This window comes from Triturus cristatus, chromosome 11 (genome assembly GCF_964204655.1).
Source record: "Triturus cristatus chromosome 11, aTriCri1.1, whole genome shotgun sequence".
In the NCBI taxonomy this organism is placed as follows: domain Eukaryota; kingdom Metazoa; phylum Chordata; class Amphibia; order Caudata; family Salamandridae; genus Triturus; species Triturus cristatus.
Window position 1 is genome coordinate 1,150,135,409 of NC_140594.1, and position 20,097 is coordinate 1,150,155,505.

General features: G+C 42.2%; 1 protein-coding gene across 1 annotated transcript in view; it reads right to left on the reverse strand.

Moving 5' to 3' along the window:
* LOC146788619 (uncharacterized) overlaps nt 1-20,097 on the reverse strand; it is a 1,185,638-nt gene that overhangs the window by 111,002 nt on the left and 1,054,539 nt on the right. Inside the window, exon 59 of the mRNA XM_085635786.1 lies at nt 1,028-1,144. Coding sequence (XP_085491912.1) covers nt 1,028-1,144 — 117 coding nt within the window. The remainder of the gene's footprint in view (nt 1-1,027; nt 1,145-20,097) is intronic.

The window sequence follows — 20,097 nt, forward strand, 5'->3', positions numbered from 1 at the left end:
CACCAACCAAGATTATTTGTGCCAGCTTAAGTGGACTATAAATAGGAAAAACCCAACATTTTATTCATTTGTTGCTGTGGTTAATTTTTTGCATTGAGGTTAATAAGCTCTTTTTGTGAAATAGGATAAGTTGATGAAGATATCACATTGTGTTTGTTATGCGCCAACATTGAAAAGCCGCTGAAGATGGTTTTTCCCAAAGAACAGGTTTGCGTTACTACCATACATGCATAAACTCTTCTGTCTCCAGCTCAGAGCCCAGATAATCATCTAAATCCCCTGTCAGACATGTGCCTAGCTCTTATACCCGAGGGTCTGTTTGTGCTCATGCCGGATCTCCTGCAGAAGCTTACCAGGATCTGAATCGGGTTCCGTTTCTGCTTATTAGGTATCCCCTGCAGATCCCAAAATGGGATACAAATCTGGTTCTTTTTGTGCTCCTGATGGATCCCCTTTAATCATTGTCTGTTCTGGACATGTAGTTTGAATTAAGTACGTAGGATATTGGGATTCAAATAACTGTGTGTTGTTGAGTGTTTTTGGCTGTAAAGCCCTTGGATCGGGGGATTATTCACCCCATTTCAGAGTAGCAGTGACAAATACTAAGAAAAGCTCTGGATGTGATGTTGCCCTCAGTGCTTCTATGTCAATATTTCGGAGCAAGGCATGCAAATTGAACCTTCTGTGTGTGAATACAAGAGCCTGTTCATTATTGTAAATGAACCTGAAATCTCAGAGAAAACGGATTTGTGTGGATTTGTTAAAATATAGGTGCTGCTCTTAATTAATTTTAAAGTGTATGGGGTTTGGGTTCTTCTTGCTTCTTTTTAAGACTTTCCAATTGTTGCTCAAAATACAAAGTTTAGGTTTGAACATGCTACAGTTCTGCCTGCTCACAAACTCAGAAGAAGACATTCCATACGTTTGATTCCCTTATTTGATCAGACCCACAGAAGCCGATAATGAACCTCAATGTACAAATGTAGATGGGATAGCACACAAAGAAACAAAGGCTAATCTGGTTTACCTTGGAATCCAGCTTTACATGTGCACGTGTAACTTCCAAAGGTGTTAGTGCAGGTTGCATCTTGATGGCATGGATTATTCAGGCACTCATCCACATCAGCACAGTCTGCCCCATTACCTATCAAAGACCAATAAGACATTCAGCTTACCTCATTTCCATCAGACTCAGCATATAATCTGTGAGGTGACACAGTGATAACAAGTGCATACGATGGAACTGAGAAATGGTGGAGTTTTTTATCAGTGGACACATGCAAATATCACAGGAAATGATTAGACAGACAGAAAGTTCTCTGGCACCAGCTGAACTGCACGTGCACATCATCAGAACATGGGTCACAGAAGTAAACTATTCAACAGTGAGGTACATGAATCTCCATCATATGAAGGCCGTCCATCTCTACTGCTCTCTACCCAAAAGAGGTGCTTTTTAACTAGACCTGAGCATCCCACATCTTTTATGCACGTGCAACAGTGTGTGAGCAAATGGTTTCAGACAAAATATAGCAGTAAAAAAACACTATGGGGCAGATTTATGCGCCCCTGGGGACACTTTTACGCCGCCGTTGTTTCACTTTTGTGACTAAGAGGCTGCGTAAAAAATGCGGCCAATTTACAACGTGATGCATCTAGGGAGATGCGTCACATAGTAAAGCCCTGCGTCACATTATACCTGCGTCAGGTATAATGTATGCAGGATGGGCGTTCCCACGCAGGGAAGCCTTGTAAAAGTGACGTAGTGAAATCTACAAGATTTCACTGCATCACTTCTAGGACGCCTATGTGTCAAAACCTTACGCCTGCTTGAAGCAGGCATAAGGAGTGACGCAGTGTAGCGGGAAGAGGCTTCAAAATGCATTGCTGCAGTTTAGTCGTGCTTGTGACCCGACTCCAGCAATGTGTGAATTTTGTCCCAGCAGATACGTCAGAATTTCTGACGCATCTGTCAATCCTGGCACCATGGTGCGCCGTATAGTAAATATGGCGCATCCATGGTGGGGCAAGGGTATCTCAGGGTGGCGCAGGGAAAGTGATGCATCTCTACAGTTGCATCACTTTCTTGTAATCTGCCCCTATGTTTTAAAAATTCTGTTAACTCGTACCACAGTACTGAGCAGTATTTATGTCATCTTTGTGTTGACAACAGTAAGCGTGTTTTTTCTGTAACAACAATTTTGAATGCCGTCCTGCTACTTCCCCTGGCGAATGTGAAGAAGTTGCAAAATTATAATATATAATGGCCGTTGGTTGCTTAGGCAAAATGCTTTAAATTAGGTGTGCTCTAATGTTCATAGGTGAGGATGACAAGCTGCAGCTAAACTCTCTATGCTAATACACGTATATACATTTCATTGATTTATCTTTAACAGCATGGCCCCCATAGGAGGAAATTCTGATTTCCTCTGATGCTCTTGGAAGTCTGTGCCATGCTCTCTTAGAGCACAGCAAATGAATGTAGCCACCTGTAAGGATACAGGTACTGGCAATCACAGGCATATATTTACCGAACATGTCACACAACGCAGTGCAGCAATCAACGTTGCGTGAGATGGCGAGAGCACCACGCGCACTGTATTGCACCATAGTCTGCGAGAGTCTAGCATAGGATTTGTATTGGAAGGGTTCCCTTCCAGCAAAGAATATTATGCCTACGTGAACTTGAAAGTGTTTCCCACCCCGGATATGTGCTCTACAGTGAAGCACACATGCAAAATGGCAAAAGTTAGGGGAAATAAAACCCTTTCTCTTTTTAACGCCTTCTTCAAAGAGGCATTTCTTCTTGGTGCAAATCCCTGTCCTTTATTGTTAGTAGATAGCATGGGTTCTCAGGAACACCTTACTAGGGACAAAAAAGTTTATCTGTGATGTGAGTGAGGGTCACATTGAGGCCAGCAGGGTGGCGGGAGGGGGGATGGTGGTGGTGGTTTGAAAGTTGGATCGGGGTTGGCATTAAGGTGGATGTAGAGCAAGCAAAGTATATCCATAAAGTGGTTGAACTGCACAACGTGAAACCAAAAAATCTGGGATTAATCTCGGCTTCCCAAATTGACCAAATTGTGTGATCTTAGGCAATTGATTTATTTCACTTACCCTCCTTTTTCTTCATTATGACATATAAGAGGCCCTCGAAATAAATGACTTGAGGATGTGCACTGTAAAAACCTTCTCCTGTGTATGAATTATTAAACTTTAATGCTGCTAATTTATAATAGGAACTTGGGCCACTCAAAGCTAAACTAGCTTGCCTCTTAGCTCACTATTGGCATTGTTGACAGGATGGCGGAAAGAATTATGGGGCATATTAGCAAGGGTGTCTTCGCCGCTTTAGCAACACTTTTTGCTGCTAAAGCGGCGATATTTTAATCGCCCTATCAGCAAGCTGTCGCTAACGGCTGTTAGCGACAGCTTTCTGGCGAAAGCGACCGTTTTGTGGGCCGCTTTGCATGTCAGCGATATTCATCGCTAATGACACGCAAAGTAGGCGTAACTGACCAAAAGACCAAGGAAACAGCCTCTAACAAACCCAAGGCCTATTAGCAATGAGGCCCCGGCTAGCGATGACAAAAGTCGCGCTAACTGGGGTTATCGCAGGAATTTTTATACCTGCTAAAACCCTGACTTACCCATTATCCTCAATGGGGGTGGATTCTAAGGCTGAATCCACCCCTGCCTATTAGCAAGCTTTACGTTAGCGATAAAAGTATTATTGCTGTTTTACTTGTGTTTTTGGTGGATTTCGCCGCTATCGCTGGATCTTTTATCGCATTGGAGATATACGTTGGTAATAACCTGCTATCTCCGCAATAGGATCCAGCGATAGACGGCGATAAAAAACATATGCGCTAAGCGCGATTAGCGATATTTATCTCACGCCCTTGCTAATATGCCCCTATGTCTCTAAATTCATGCTTGAAAACTATCATAAAAAATTAAATACTTCTCAATACACTGATATGATCTGATGTTCCTAGGTGAAGCGGTTCTGCTTGTTAATGACATACATTTTTCGAATTTTAAAGAGACTGGATCGTATTTGTACACCTTTGCTGCAAGATGTCTTTAAGATTGAAGGTGTTCCTAAGTTAAGCGGTGAGGGCTCCTTAGTTACTTCCTTTCCTTTATAACAATTAACCCGTAAATGAATACTTGCCTGTTTATTTAACATCTTTTTAATGTTAGTGCTGATGCGACCAAACAGCAGCCCAGTACTGCCGTAGGGCAGGGGGCCACTTTTAAAGGTCAGGAGGGCCGCATGCGGCCCCGGGCCATACTTTCAGAATTATCGGTCAATGGTCTCTATACTGAGGAAATATGAATTTTGTGATCAGTTATGTCCCCTATCGTAGACCCCAACGGCTCCATGTGCATGCTATAAGTACATGTATGTTCCCTCCTGCTCCAGTTCTGAAGACGCAAATATATGTGCGTCCACCGTCAACATGTCCTCTTTCAGATCCGCCATGAATGGGTCAGATATTCCATTCCTAAGTATGAAAGGCCACCGACTTTATGTGGTTCACTTTCCACATTTCACAGATTCAGGCGAGTAGGCCCGAATTCTGTCATCAAGCCTTTTCCTGCCTTCTGCCTCTGAAAGCTCCAGTCTGAGCCTGCATCTGTGACCATGAACTTTGTCTTACTCCTTGCGCGGCTAACGGTGCCTGATCCAGCCTGTCGCCTGCCAAAAACTGTATTTCACCTTCGAGATTATCTCCTTCGCTCCTCATCCGATGCATTCCTATCTAGTAGTTTAGGTAAACATTCCTCCAGCTACCATGCAAAGGGGCCAGGCCTCGCTGTCCTCATGCAAGTAATTCATAGCCCCGTTACCATGGAATATTCCTACCCCCTCGCATCTAGTGTAGACACTTAGACGCTTGTACACGCACTAACAGTCAGTATAGTCAGTATAGAATAAGATTCTATCCTAAGAGACCTTTCCTTTTGGATAACACAGTTCTTTAAACATAGGATATTAGATATGATTTGGAATTAGGTTGACATAACCCCAGACTTCTGTCTCCACATGTAGAGCTAAATGTCAAGTCCCCTTCACTCTCTAGTTGCACGTCAATCACACGTCATGCGGCTGCGTGCGCATCTTTGCCAAACATTTCTGCTGACATTGCAGGATTCTTTTATGGATCCACCCACTTGTGACATCATGTTTAATGACGTTTCTTGAATTACGCCCTCTATTAGCTACGTATGCACCTTTTATCAGCTGTTACGCCTCTTGCATCTGTTTCACTGTAATGTATTTTCTATAAAACTGCCTATCTGTTAATAATATATGCCCCCTTCCTTCCTGAACTTTCGTGGTGATGGAACAGAAGGCCCACAATTCGAATTGTCTTCCTTTTTATAGGAATAAAGCATTTTTAAACCTCTAATACCATGGATTCTGCCTCTTATATTTACTGAGTTATTCATGATAGACTTTACCGCATAAAAAATAGTACCGGTAACGAAATATTTACCACATAAATTGGCGCCCGAACAGGGACACTTTCTCATCTCACGCGCCGGCGGTGCGTTGCAGGCCCGGTCTCCTGCCACAGCTGAACGGACAAAAACGCGTACCTGCAGGATTTCCTGTATCTCCCTCCGGCCAAGCGGGGACGACTGAGGCTGCGATCAACACCCAGACGAGGCGGTGAGAAGTGCGAAGTATCCCGACCAGAGCCTAGCTGAGAGAGCAAGATCCGAGGTATACAGAGTCCCACCGAGTTCCGAAGTTCCGAGTCCAGTCGAGTCGAGTCCAGTCCGGTCCAGTTTCAGTTCCGTTCCGAGGCCTTCCGTTCCGAGCTACCCGGTGAGTACCATTACCGGGGAGGCATTTTACGTGCACATAGTCTGTGCCGGTCAAGACGGGTTTGGGTACACAAATCCGGTCTGCACTGTTTCAGCAGTGTATCTGTACTGTTTAGCAGTATATATAGTAATATAGTATGTCTTGCATATAAATAAGTATTATCTAGTGTCAGTATAATGTCAGTAACTAGTTTTCTATTAGTTATCATTGTTCGTAAAACTGTTAAGCGTTAAATGTTTTAATACGTTCTATATATTGTGGTGTGAATGACTGTTCATTATTGTGTTTTCTTGTATAAAGTGTGTTCTAGAAACAAGATCTAAAAAATGCCGCTCTTTTCGAAACTAAGACAGATCAAAACTAGAAAAGGTGTACTCGAAGAAGCTGTTCCCATTCCACCTAGGGATACTCCAGGATACTTTATGTATCATAAGCATGGTCTAGATGCCGTATTATTTCTTGATTTATGGGTGGACTACACCAAAGAATTACCAGAGAGTCAGAGATGGCCCGCAGCGGGGACCTGGGATGCAGATTGCATCATGAGAGTAGAAGAAGAATTATGGAAAAAGAAAGCCAGACAGTCACAGAAAGATGCCATTGAATTATGGCGTAAAGAATCATACAGACGTACAGAAAAAGCACTCAGACAGGAAGAGAAAGGTAGAGAGAATTCAAATAAAACACGAGAAAATCTATTACTTGAGGAAGGTACCCGAGTAAAATCAGAACAAGTAGATAGACAAAGAAACGCCCTTATGAATGGTATGTATCCACTTCTGGCCGAAGGGTTACCTAAGGCTACTCCGGAAATACCAAAAGATTTGCCACCTCCATTGTTTCCGATAAAAGCACATCCCAAATCACATCCCAAAACAGCAAAGGACGTTTTTCTTTCCTCCTATTTAGATGATGCAGCTCCCGAGTATGCTAATGCCATACCACCCACATCGCTTGCCGATGGTGTTCAACACCAAGAGCATCCGTCTGTACCCCCGCAATTACAAACTCCTACACAAGTTCCAACGGACCCGTCCGTTTCTACAGTTTTTCCCGCATCTACAATCTCCATCCTACGCCCAACGAATCCTTTCGTGCCTAGCACCTCAGACGGTGCTACAGGAGGTACGACAGACATGTTTGCCACTCCGCCGCAAAATAAACAGACTCTTAGAGATTTAGCCCTCCAACGTACACCCAAACTAGCAACTCCCGACATGCTTAAGTAACTTCTAGATATGATCCTGTGCCCGGTAAACGGGACGAAATGCTGCTGTCATCATTACGTATTCGACGAGCTGCAATATATTTAACGAAGCTACCAGGAATGACTACACATTTAGAAAATATGTATCACTTTGTCCAGTCAGGGCGAAGTCCTGAAAGTATTAGCAGAGCCATGGAGTACCAGAAAGCGGAGGTACAGGGACAACTGTTACGTTTCCTCATAAACTGTGTAATTAGAAATCAAGACCGGCCTGGGGTAAATCCGGAAGAAATGCAAAAACTTGTCACTTGGGGTCAGCATATATCAGAAGGGAGACATGATAAACAGTTATGTATAGTCGCTATGTACCGAAAGATCCGCAAAGAAGTAGAACGAATACACGAAGAAAGATTAGAGGTAGACGCCGCTAACCTAAACAGAGAAGAGGAGGAGCAAGAGTCAGAGCAAGTAGAAACGATAGCTTATGTAGGTAGAGGAAGACCCCATAATAATACCAGAGGTTTTAACGACCCAATACGTCCAATACGTTCAGAATGTAATAGACAATTTCCAAACCCTATGCTAAATACAAAATCCCCTGAACACCTATTCCAAGCCGCTGATAAATTACTCCGAGATCGAAGGGCGTACCACATGCTCGATTCCATGGACGAACAAGAATTAGCCAGGTCAGCAGTACAATGGGCTGACAGTCCCGGCGAATACAATGATGATGTACTTGCACACACGTTTCTGAATCTAGACCCATATGAACAGCGTTTAGCTAGTATATACATGATTCAACACCTCCTTATATTATATAAAAGCCAACACTCCGATCCAGGACCCTTACCTGACATATTGACAGAACTACTCACGAACATATGGAAAGGGTCAGGTACTGATTTGATTAAAGAAATACTAGAATCCCGAAACCAATATTTAAATTTCGTATGCCCAGAACACGTTCCAGTTCCCATAATGGGAAGAAAAATGTATCACATAGATAGACAGAACCCGTTACGCGAAGTACACCCAATTAGAGGTGCCGGTGATAATTTTACACGCGTATTTGTGTACACACCTATAACTAAATTAGAATTATTAGAAATGAAGAAAGTAGTACCCAGTCATGACAAAGATCCAGCAGGTTTCCACCGTGAGATAAAAGACATGTTACTCATGGGAGAGTATACCTACCCCGATATTATGAAAATATTAAAAGTCCTATTACCCGCAGGTGTTTATGAAAAACTCAAAGAAAAAGAATGGGAGGTGGGAGACCAAAAGATAGATTGGACAGCATTAGAAAACAAAGAAAAGGCCCGAGCTGCAGGAGCAGGGCTTGGGGAAAAGACTACAGCACTAGCAGGATTACTAATACAGGTATTGCCACGTTTATTAACTACGAAAAAGGAAGACTGGGGTGCAATCTCAGCCTGTAAACAAAAGCCAGACGAAGACACTAGTGATTTCTATTCCCGATTTGAAAAATGTTTTGGTATAAATAGTGGCATAAAAGCCAGTAGTGAGTCATACCCACATCTGTTTGTGACAAAATTAGTTGAAAATTCTCTGATACAAGTTAAGAATAGAGTATTGAAATTCGAAAGTACCTGGCAAGGTAATACCCCATCACAGATGCTACAGATGTTACAATATCATCACAATAGAATTAGAGAAGAACAAGAACACGAACAAAGACGTATGAAAGATACAAAAATGAAAATGCTTGTTGCACAGTCAGTTCCAGCCGATAGTCATCAAAAGGGTGATTCCTCAGGTCCTACGAAAGGGACATGCAACTATTGTAAACAACCAGGTCATTATATACACGATTGTCCAGTCCTGAAACATAATATTGCTACAGGTAGAACGCATGAGAGACCACGTCCACCTAGACAGGATCAGAATCAACAACAAATACCTCAGCATGCACCACATAGGTTAGCTCCGCAACAATTAGCTCCGCAACATGGAGCTCCACAACAGACTATAGCACCACCACAAGCGCAGCCTATTGCTGCAACACAAGCAACGACACAACAGATGTATCAGTATGCACAAGCAGATTATCCCGATTATCAGCGATACTCATGAGATAGCCTAGAGAGGGAAGTTGGCTTACCCCTTATTGAGGTTCCTGTAGACCAAGAGGGACCTTATGTACATAGCAAATTATTAGGGGAAGACAGAAAGTTTTTACTTGATACAGGGGCAAGCAGAACAACTATAAGACGTAGTGAAGTTCCAGGGGCACCCCTCTCAGGCTCACAGAATATTTCCCTTGGATTCTCAGGAAAACCTATAATTAATGACGTAACACAACCTCTTCCACTTACAGTCGGTCCATTGACACGTACTACAGATTTATTGCTTACTAAATCATGCCCAGAAAACTTGTTAGGCATAAAGACATTGAAAGCTCTAGGAGCTATAATATGTTGTTCTCCGGAAGGAGTACGACTATTTTTACGTGACTTTAAAGGTCACTACGTATCCAGAGACATGGATCACCGACTGCAGAATTTACCTACACATTTATGGGCACAAGGCCCCACTGATGTTGGTTGCATGAATATTACACCATATCGAGTTACACTGAAATCAGGAATAGTACTACCACGAATACGACAATACAAGTTACCACCAGATGCTGTAGTGGCTTTACTGCAAATCATTGACGAGCTTATTGCACAAGGAGTGGTTGTCGAAACCGACTCCAATGTATGTAATTCTCCGATAATTCCGATTCTTAAAAGAACGGATCCAAAAGCTCCACCAGTATATAGATTAGTTATTGATCTGCGCGAATTAAATAAATGTATTGTACCACAATACCCTGTGGTCCCAGATATCTCTTCATTACTCACAGCTATTGACTCAGAAGCAACGTTCTTCACTGTAATTGATCTCAAGAATGCTTTCTTTAGTGTCCCAATTGATCCGGAAAGTCAATATTTGTTCGGATTCAGTTTAAATGGACGAAGTTTTAAATTCACACGCGCACCTCAAGGATTTACAGAAAGCCCCAGCATCTATAGCCAAGCACTGAAACGAGAACTTGACAGTATCCACATGCCAGTTAACACTGCCTTGCTTCAATATGTCGATGATCTGCTGATCACCGCTCGAAGCGAACCTGAATGTGAAAAAGCGTCACTGACGGTTTTAAAATTTTTGGCCGACAAGGGGCACAAGGTGTCCCCTTCTAAGCTGCAATTCTGTGTCCAGCGAGTTGTTTACCTTGGGCACTCGCTGTCCAAGGAGGGAAGGCAGCTTACACCCGACCGCATCCAGTTAATCGCTAACATGCCACCACCCAAGACACAAAAGGAGGTGCGGGCTTTTATAGGCCTCACTTCATACTGTAGGCAGTGGATCCCTCAATATGCATTTCTAGCAAAACCACTCATCCAGTTGACAACGCAGGAGGCAGCCACATCGACTGTCCTCCCTTGGACTCAAGAACATACACACGCCTTTGAAAGCTTAAAGAAAGCTTTATGCCAAGCACCTGTCCTAGCAACACCATGTTACAGTAAACAGTTTACACTCTTTGTTACAGAACGCGAAGGTACTGCTTTGTCGGTACTCACTCAGGAACAAGCAGGATCACACAAACCGTGTGCTTATTTCTCTAGTACATTAGATCCAGTAGCTCAGGCACTTCCAGCGTGCCTGAAATCAGTGGCAGCAACAGCTTTAGCAATCAGACAAAGCGATGCCATAGTGTTAGGACATCAATTGACAGTACAAGTACCCCACGCAGTAGAGGTTCTCTTGAACCGCACACAAACACAACACTTGACTATAGCGAGACTCACCGGTTACGAATTAACATTGTTTCAGCCACATATAGAAATCAGACGTTGCAATACGTTAAATCCTGCCACACTGTTACCAGTGGGCGGAACAGATCCATTGGCACATGATTGTGTTGAAGTTATTACTATCACGACGAAACCCAGACAAGACTTGACAGACATCCCTTTGTCAGATCCAGACTTGACATTGTATGTAGATGGGTCATGTATGAGAACAAGTACAGGAGAGCTAGTGGCCGCTTACGCAGTCACAACAGACACTGAAGTCATTGAAACAAATTGTATTAACACTTTGTCAGCTCAAGCAGCAGAGCTCACCGCTCTGACACAAGCCTGTATTCAAGCCACAAACAAAAAGGTCAACATATACACAGATTCACGTTATGCCTTCGGAGTCGTCCATGACTTCGGCGTACTGTGGCGAGAGAGAGGTTATTTAACTTCTCACGGTGCCCACATCCAACACGGACCCCTCATTCAAGCCCTATTAGATGCGATTCATCTACCTACTGAAATATCGATTATGAAATGCAAAGCCCATACAAAAGTTACCGATATAATTTCTCAGGGTAATGACCTAGCTGACAGAACAGCTAAACAGACTGCTCAGAATCAGACTCTCACAATTGACGCGACAAAGACAATAGTCCCGACACTAACACATTGCATGACAGTTAAGGATCCCGCCCTTGATGTAATTGACATACAGACACATGCTACACCAGAAGAAATAAAGAAATGGACTGAATTAGGAGGGATCCAAACAGATCAGGGATGGATGACGAAGGAAAAATCTATATGGTTTCTTCCCGACTCTATGGTCCAAGTCATCATTAACACAATACATAGTCCAGCACACCTAGGAGAGAAAGCTATGCTAGACAGCATTCAACACATTTGGTTTAACAAACACTTGCGAGCCGCAGCTAAACAAAAGGTTCGTACCTGTATGATATGTTGTCAGTTTAATCCAGGTAAAAGCATCCCCGTAGAGCAGGGTGGATTTCAACCTCCTAATCATGCTTTTGAAGTCCTCCAGATGGATTATATCCAGATGGAACGATGTCGAGGATTCAAATCTGTTCTCGTAGTTGTCTGTGCTCTTTCCCGTTGGACAGAAGCATACCCGGTTTCAGATTACACTGCCCCGACTACTGCCAAACAGTTAGTTCGAGAATTCTTCCCACGGTACGGTTTACCACGTGTTGTCTACTCAGATAACGGCCAGCCGTTCTCATCCGAACTAATGAAACACGTTTCCCTTCTATTAGGCTATCAATGGAAATTTCACTGTGTCCGACATCCCGAGGCAGCAGGTCTCGTAGAACGCCATAATCAAACTTTGAAAATTAGATTGTCCAAAATATGTAGAGAAAAAGGAGTTGATTGGATAGTAGCCTTACCAGTTGCGCTCTTTTACATGAGAATGGTAGCACATTCTCGAACAGGGCTATCCCCGTATGAGGTGATCTTCGGTAGACCACCAAATATGTGGGGGACGCCTATACCTCGTAAAATCACTGACGTTGACTGTAATATGCTGACAGATTACCTGGCTTCCTTGATGTCTGCACTACAATCTTGTCGTTCACAGGTATCCGCAGCTTTTCCCGACAATACTGAGGTGAAGCCCCATGACGTGGTTCCTGGTGACCTGGTGCTGGTCAGGAATTTTGACCGGAAGACCCAACTGGATCCTAGGTGGAAGTCACCGAAGTTGGTTTTACTCACCACAAGGACAGCTGTGAAAATCGAGGGAAGAAAAGGGTGGTTGCACTCGAGTCATATCAAGAAATTTTATGGACTACCACCCGGTGTAGATACTCAACCCTGTATTCCCTCACAAACAGACTCAAAGCTCCCCTTGGTTGAGCAATCGAACTCAGAAATTTATAAACTAAAATTGAGGTCTAGTAAGTCAGACAATTTGATTGTTTAAGTCCTCTCCAAGGTGAATCGGTTGAATTTGTCTCTGACATGTATCCTCTAGACCGGAATAGAGAAAGAAATCAGCGAAAGCAGCTGAAAAAGCATGCGTATTGTAAATCACTTCGTAGTCACTGTACAGTAACATTATTAATTTTGTTTTTTCTAAGTCTTCTGATCATTATTTTCAGCGTACTATTGCATATGTATTACCCTATTCTTAAACATGCTTACAACATAACTGCAGAACATTCTTTTAGTGAATTTCCTCCGCATGAGTTGTCCTATAGATTTGCGCTGCGCAACAACACATTCATTAGTATGTTACATCATTCCCATCAAACCAGCAATGCCACAAATTGTTGGATATGTGGCCGACTCCCTCCCTATCAGAACTATAAGGGAGTTTTGCCCCTCTTTCCATATCCATTCACACACAATGGCTCCTGTGGAGCATGGTTTAGTTTGATTAATACCCTAGATTCAAATTCCGCAGTTTATCAAGACAACTGGGTATGGGGAAACCTGAACCTAGTTTTACTTAAAGTCTGCTACCCTAACAAGGAGGGACTTCCCAAAAGAACAGGAACTGATCTAGAAAATGAAGTATATGGATTAGGTAACTTTACACTTAACCTCATGATCCTGAACGTTGAATCTGAAGCTACACCAATCTTGCCCGCCATGTCAGTATTCCCAGTAAAAGGGGAATTATGTATAAGAAAGAATGGTTCCATACACATGGGTCATAGTAAATGCACCACTGTAATAAAATTCAGTGATCAAGGCAAGTCTACATTTAGAGCTTCCCATCATTCCTACTTCATATGTGGCCAGACCGCATATATATGTCTACCTTTAGATTGGGATGGTACATGTTACATAGCATTCCTTCTGCCACCTGTTTTCCTAGCTCCTCCTGATTATCATAGAAATACCCATTTAGTACACAATAGACAGCAGAGAGATCTCCCAATTGTTGATTACACTGAAACAGCATGGGAAAAATACACAGATTTCAATAAAGGTTTCTTTCCCTATATAGGTACAGTCACTAATAGTAAGCTGATACGTAGATTAACCAGAACCCTTGAAGCAGTAGTGAACGAAACTATTTCCGCCTTAGGCAATTTAACAGAAGAGCAGTCTGCTATGCGGATTGTTGTGCTTCAAAATCGTCTTGTCCTTGACGTCATCCTGGCCGATAGGGGCGGAGCTTGTAGGGTCATCGGATCAAGTTGTTGCATTTTCATACCAGAAAATTCACCGTCTGTATATAAAGCCATAACCCGCCTTCATAAGATTATAAGCCAGATACACCAGAGTCCAGGCACCTGGACTTGGTCCGGTTGGTTCTGGAGCGTGTTGTCAGCCTGGGGATGGAGAATCCTATCCTTCCTAGATATTGGCTTTCTCATACTATTCAGTTGCTGCTTATGTCTACAATGTGGGCCAGCGATTTGTGGTCTGTGTGCCACCTCGTGTATCCCACCTCCAAGTTTTCATTCGAGATCCCGGAAGAAGAAAGAAGAACAAATGATGCTATATGAACAGATCGATGGATTGATGAAGATCGATATCTCCTAAGGGTCCGAAGGGGACAAGGAGGGAATGAGGAAATATGAATTTTGTGATCAGTTATGTCCCCTATCGTAGACCCCAACGGCTCCATGTGCATGCTATAAGTACATGTATGTTCCCTCCTGCTCCAGTTCTGAAGACGCAAATATATGTGCGTCCACCGTCAACATGTCCTCTTTCAGATCCGCCATGAATGGGTCAGATATTCCATTCCTAAGTATGAAAGGCCACCGACTTTATGTGGTTCACTTTCCACATTTCACAGATTCAGGCGAGTAGGCCCGAATTCTGTCATCAAGCCTTTTCCTGCCTTCTGCCTCTGAAAGCTCCAGTCTGAGCCTGCATCTGTGACCATGAACTTTGTCTTACTCCTTGCGCGGCTAACGGTGCCTGATCCAGCCTGTCGCCTGCCAAAAACTGTATTTCACCTTCGAGATTATCTCCTTCGCTCCTCATCCGATGCATTCCTATCTAGTAGTTTAGGTAAACATTCCTCCAGCTACCATGCAAAGGGGCCAGGCCTCGCTGTCCTCATGCAAGTAATTCATAGCCCCGTTACCATGGAATATTCCTACCCCCTCGCATCTAGTGTAGACACTTAGACGCTTGTACACGCACTAACAGTCAGTATAGTCAGTATAGAATAAGATTCTATCCTAAGAGACCTTTCCTTTTGGATAACACAGTTATTTAAACATAGGATATTAGATATGATTTGGAATTAGGTTGACATAACCCCAGACTTCTGTCTCCACATGTAGAGCTAAATGTCAAGTCCCCTTCACTCTCTAGTTGCACGTCAATCACACGTCATGCGGCTGCGTGCGCATCTTTACCAAACATTTCTGCTGACATTGCAGGATTCTTTTATGGATCCACCCACTTGTGACATCATGTTTAATGACGTTTCTTGAATTACGCCCTCTATTAGCTACGTATGCACCTTTTATCAGCTGTTACGCCTCTTGCATCTGTTTCACTGTAATGTATTTTCTATAAAACTGCCTATCTGTTAATAATATATGCCCCCTTCCTTCCTGAACTTTCGTGGTGATGGAACAGAAGGCCCACAATTCGAATTGTCTTCCTTTTTATAGGAATAAAGCATTTTTAAACCTCTAATACCACGGATTCTGCCTCTTATATTTACTGAGTTATTCATGATAGACTTTACCGCATAAAAAATAGTACCGGTAACGAAATATTTACCACAATACTGGGCCGCAGCCACATTTCACTGAGGAGCTGTTGCAAAACTTTAAGGTAGTCCAACTGACGTTGTAGGGATGATTCCCATGCGTTGTGAGTAGCACTCCAAGGTTTCAGTACAGTCACAGTGCAGCACACTGTACAATGAAGCAGTAAAAATGTGATAAACTTCAGACTATCTGTGTTAAAGCAGGGGAAGGCGGAGGGCATGGCTTGAGACCCGTGGAAGATGGCGGCGTCCAAGTGTCTCTTTGAACATGCGCTCAAGACCGCATCACCGCTAGGTAAACCTTATAATGCTATTTATCTCTTTCCTCCTAAGTTGCTGAGTTGGTTGTTTAGCTAAATGGCCATTTTTATAGGATTGGGTATTTTTTCTTGGCTGTTTTAATCCTAACACAACATGATATATTTATTGCCTTTTCTGGATACTGCATTACAATGACTTTTTCCTCAATTCCATTTCCTACTTGAATAGAATTGCCTATTTTCTTTGCAGTTCTTAGGATCTCACTCTTGTATACCTTCATGTAAAGTTTCTCCAGTTTTCCCAGATGAATTAACATTTTTCTCTTCTATTTTTTTCTTACATTTTTCTCTATGAGAAGACTGAAAAAAGTGGGCCTTCTATATCATGCTCCACGTACTCCTTCATTAAAAATGTGACTATGTTTTAGCAACTTTCCAAAATGGAGGACTCCTTAGCTTTTTTTCTAAAGGTTCTACTCCCTCGGCTCCTATCTTGCTTGCTCCAGGGAAAGCCTCCACAAAACGCTTGAAAAAAGACCCACTTTCTCCTCCAAAGTCATCTTCTCCTGTTTCCTTGGATTTATTGCTGGAGGAGATACGCGCACTGCGCCCATACATGGAAGAAACAACGCTAAATTGTATTTTCCTACCGAGAATTGGTCTCAGATGGATGAAAGACTAACCGTGCTAGAACAAAGTAAAACTTCCCTTGGGCTCACTGATGTTAAGGTTAACGCTCTTCAGTCTCAAGTCTCCTTGCTTCAGAAACAAGTTGAGGACCTTGAAAACAGAAACAGAAGACATAATTTCCACATCTATGGGCTACCTGATGGCAGGGAAGGCACTGAGCCTCTCACTTTCTTCAAATCCTTCATTCCTAGACTTTTGAATAAGCCAGAATGAACAACTCTTAATGTCCTGCATGCCCATAGATTAGGGCGTAAACCTGCTTTTGCTTCTACTTTACGACGACCAAGAGGTATTATCTTATATCTTTTGGAGTACACTGACATGCTTAAAGTTCTTGCAGAGGTTAAGTCAACTCAATGCATCTCATGGTCAGGTAACACTCTATATTTTTCTCAAGACTATGCCAAAAGCACAGCAGACAGACGCAAGGAATTTCTCAACATGAGACCTGATCTTTGATCTCTTGGAGCCCTTTATGGTCTTTTTGATCCTTGCCTATTTAAAGTTATTTATAAAAATAAAACCACAAATTTTGAAGACCCGTTCTGGATGAGGAGTTTCATCAACTCCTGTGGAATAGAGACTATGGAAACTTCTGGACCATCTACATCTCAGAACATTTAAAATCACAAGAGTTTCTTAGTAGTCTTTGACATTATAGATTTGTTTTACATTTTTGTATGATGATGACTACTCTAGCATGGTTCTGCTATGTTATATTTTGAGTACAACTTTGTTGTTCTCTTATACTAACTGCCTTTTTCCTCCCTTCCAGGAATGTTCATGTTTGTGCCTATCTTTATCTTTTGTTCTGTGTGCTGTGGTCCCTCCTTTCCCTCTTTTTCGTCGGACTTGGACGTGTCATCTGTTCCATGTGGTCTCATCCCTCCAGTCTTTTTATGGACTTTTTAGCTATGTTTTGCTCTTTTTTTGTGCTCTTAGTACTGTTTTTCTTTCTTTCTCTCTATATGTCCTTTTCCATTTTTTCCTTCTTTTTATATCTTCCTATATGTATCCTTATTTACTTTCCTTACTCTATGTGCAATGTTATATCATTACGTTGAATAGTTAGGCTCTTATATGGTTTGTATTTTGCTTCTTACATGGTTTGCCTAGATCATTGTTTTTCTTTTTTTCTGCAGTATGTGTATGTCTATGAAAATTGTCTCATCGAATGTCAGAGGTTTAAACTCCCCCATCAAGAGACAACGTGTTTTATCGCATCTGTCAAAGCTCAAAGTAGATATAGCTCTCCTAAAAGAATCACACCTTACGGTAAATTAATCCTTAAAATTGAAAAGAGGATGGGAAGGTGAAGTTTTTTTCTCACCAGGAGAGGGTAAACAAAATTTCACAAATCACTTTCTGCTAAACTGCTTTCTCAAGATTCAGATGATGAAGGTAGATGGTTATATACCAAATTAATTATCAGGGGTGCTCCAATTTCTTTGTTTAATACTTATGCTCCCATTGTTGGAGACTCCTCTTTTTGGACTCGTATCACATAGCAATTTACAAAATATTTGGATGATCATTTTATCGTAGCGGGCGGTTGCAATCAAATTATTGATCCTTTTATTCCATAATTCATTGGTCTCTTTCATACCACATAAAGCTCATAAATCATTTGTTCAAACTAACCAACAATATAAGTTAATTGATGGTTAGAGACTTTGCAACCCCACCCTGAGAGAAAATACCTTATTACTCTCCGGTAGATCAGACTCAATCATGAATAGATTATTTCTTCATTTCGCATAACATTTCCCAATCCTTGAAGGCTGCAGATATAGGTTCCAATCTAATTTCTGACCATACCCCTATTTCCATTCAATTAGATTTTTTACAGAAGCCCAATTTGCCTAAATGTTGGCATTTCAACAATTCACCCCTCTCAGACCCTACATTTACTTGAAAATGTATCCTTTAATCAAACAGGCAGCTTAACTTTCTTTATTATTTGGGATGCGTTTAAAACTGCTGCTCGTGATTTTATTATTGGTTATTTTTTTTAAAAACTTAATACGTCATGTAAGCATGCCGTAGATCTTTTAGCAAAGATAAAGAGATATGGGCCCTCCTATTATTCTTCTAGATCGAAGGATTGTCTATCTGAGCTTATTAATGCGATGTTTCAATTTAATAAGGAATCGACAGATAATTGACGGGAGGCATATTATGGCGTGTGGTTGAATGCAGTGGGCCTATCGTCTCCCCTGAATGAATCGATGTTGCGACCAGTGACTGTCTGGACTGTTGAGTCAGAGGACGGACGCGGCGAGCTGGGTGCTGGACGTCCTGCTGCTGCTGCTAATTGTTTGGTGGCTCACAGCATTGTGCTCCTGCCGTGTGATACTGAAAGGCTTTATTTTCCAAAAGTGCTGCCGGCAGGCATGCAGAAGTCAGCGGATGGTGGCAAGAGGATTAACCCTGGGCAATGAACTCCGCTCCGCTCGGAGTTTGCGGAGATTTGTTAACTACGCATTCCATGAAAAACACATAGGCAGGCAAAAAATCCACTCCTCCACGTAGAAGAGTCAGCTTCTAAACGGCACCCACAAATGCTTTGACAAAACAACTTTACAGATTAAAAACCATATAACCAATTCACAAAAGTGAACTTTGAAATTGAAATATCAGGCAATGAGAGAGCGGATGATTTTGGGGTCCCTCCTAACCTAGGGGCAGGACCAAGCAGATGACAAAGAGTTTGACAAAGAGCATATCATGCTGAATGATTTAGTGGTGACCCCAAGCACAGTTATTATGGGCAAAAATACAATTCCAACCAAAGGCCCTGCAAAGCATTATGGGACGAGATTAGCAGTGGGCAGTGAATATTATAGTATCCAATATCAAAATAATTCTACAATGAGCTGCAGTTCAACTCGTCGTTACTAGGTGTCACACACCAGTCAAATGCAAAAGCATTGAATCAAGCTGCAGTTCCACTAGTTGTTACTAGATGTCTCTCACGAGTCAAATGCAAAAGAATTGAAACCCTTTCATGAAGCTTCAGTTCAGCTCTTTGTTGAATTTATAGTATTAGGTCTCAGCTCAGGGTTTCAATGCTTTTGCATTTGACTCGTGAGGGACATCTAGTAACGACGAGTGGAACTGCAGCTTGATGTAATAATTTCAATGCTTTTGCATTTGACTCGTGAGGGACATCTAGTAACGACTAGTGGAACTGCAGCTTGATTCAATGACCGAGTATATTGGCCTTTCTTTTTTCAAACACTTAAATGGTTTGGTTTTGGCCCCAAAATAATATCTTTGATTTCTATTCTTATTTCCCACCCACTTGAAACAATCTATGTATGTGGCCTTACCTCTGTTTATTTTTTTTGGGTAGAGGGGTTCGTCAGGATTACCCTCTCTCCCCATTTCTTTTTAATTTCGCCTTAAAGCACAAGTTACTACTTGTGTAATGATATATCTGTAAGAGGCATTAGTTAGTGATAGATTCCTTAACTTAGAATATCCCCAGGTGTCAGACTGGATCCGGAAGGTTTTCATCAGCAGTACCCCTGCGCGTCGGAAGGTGGCGTCGTGCGGCTCCGCAT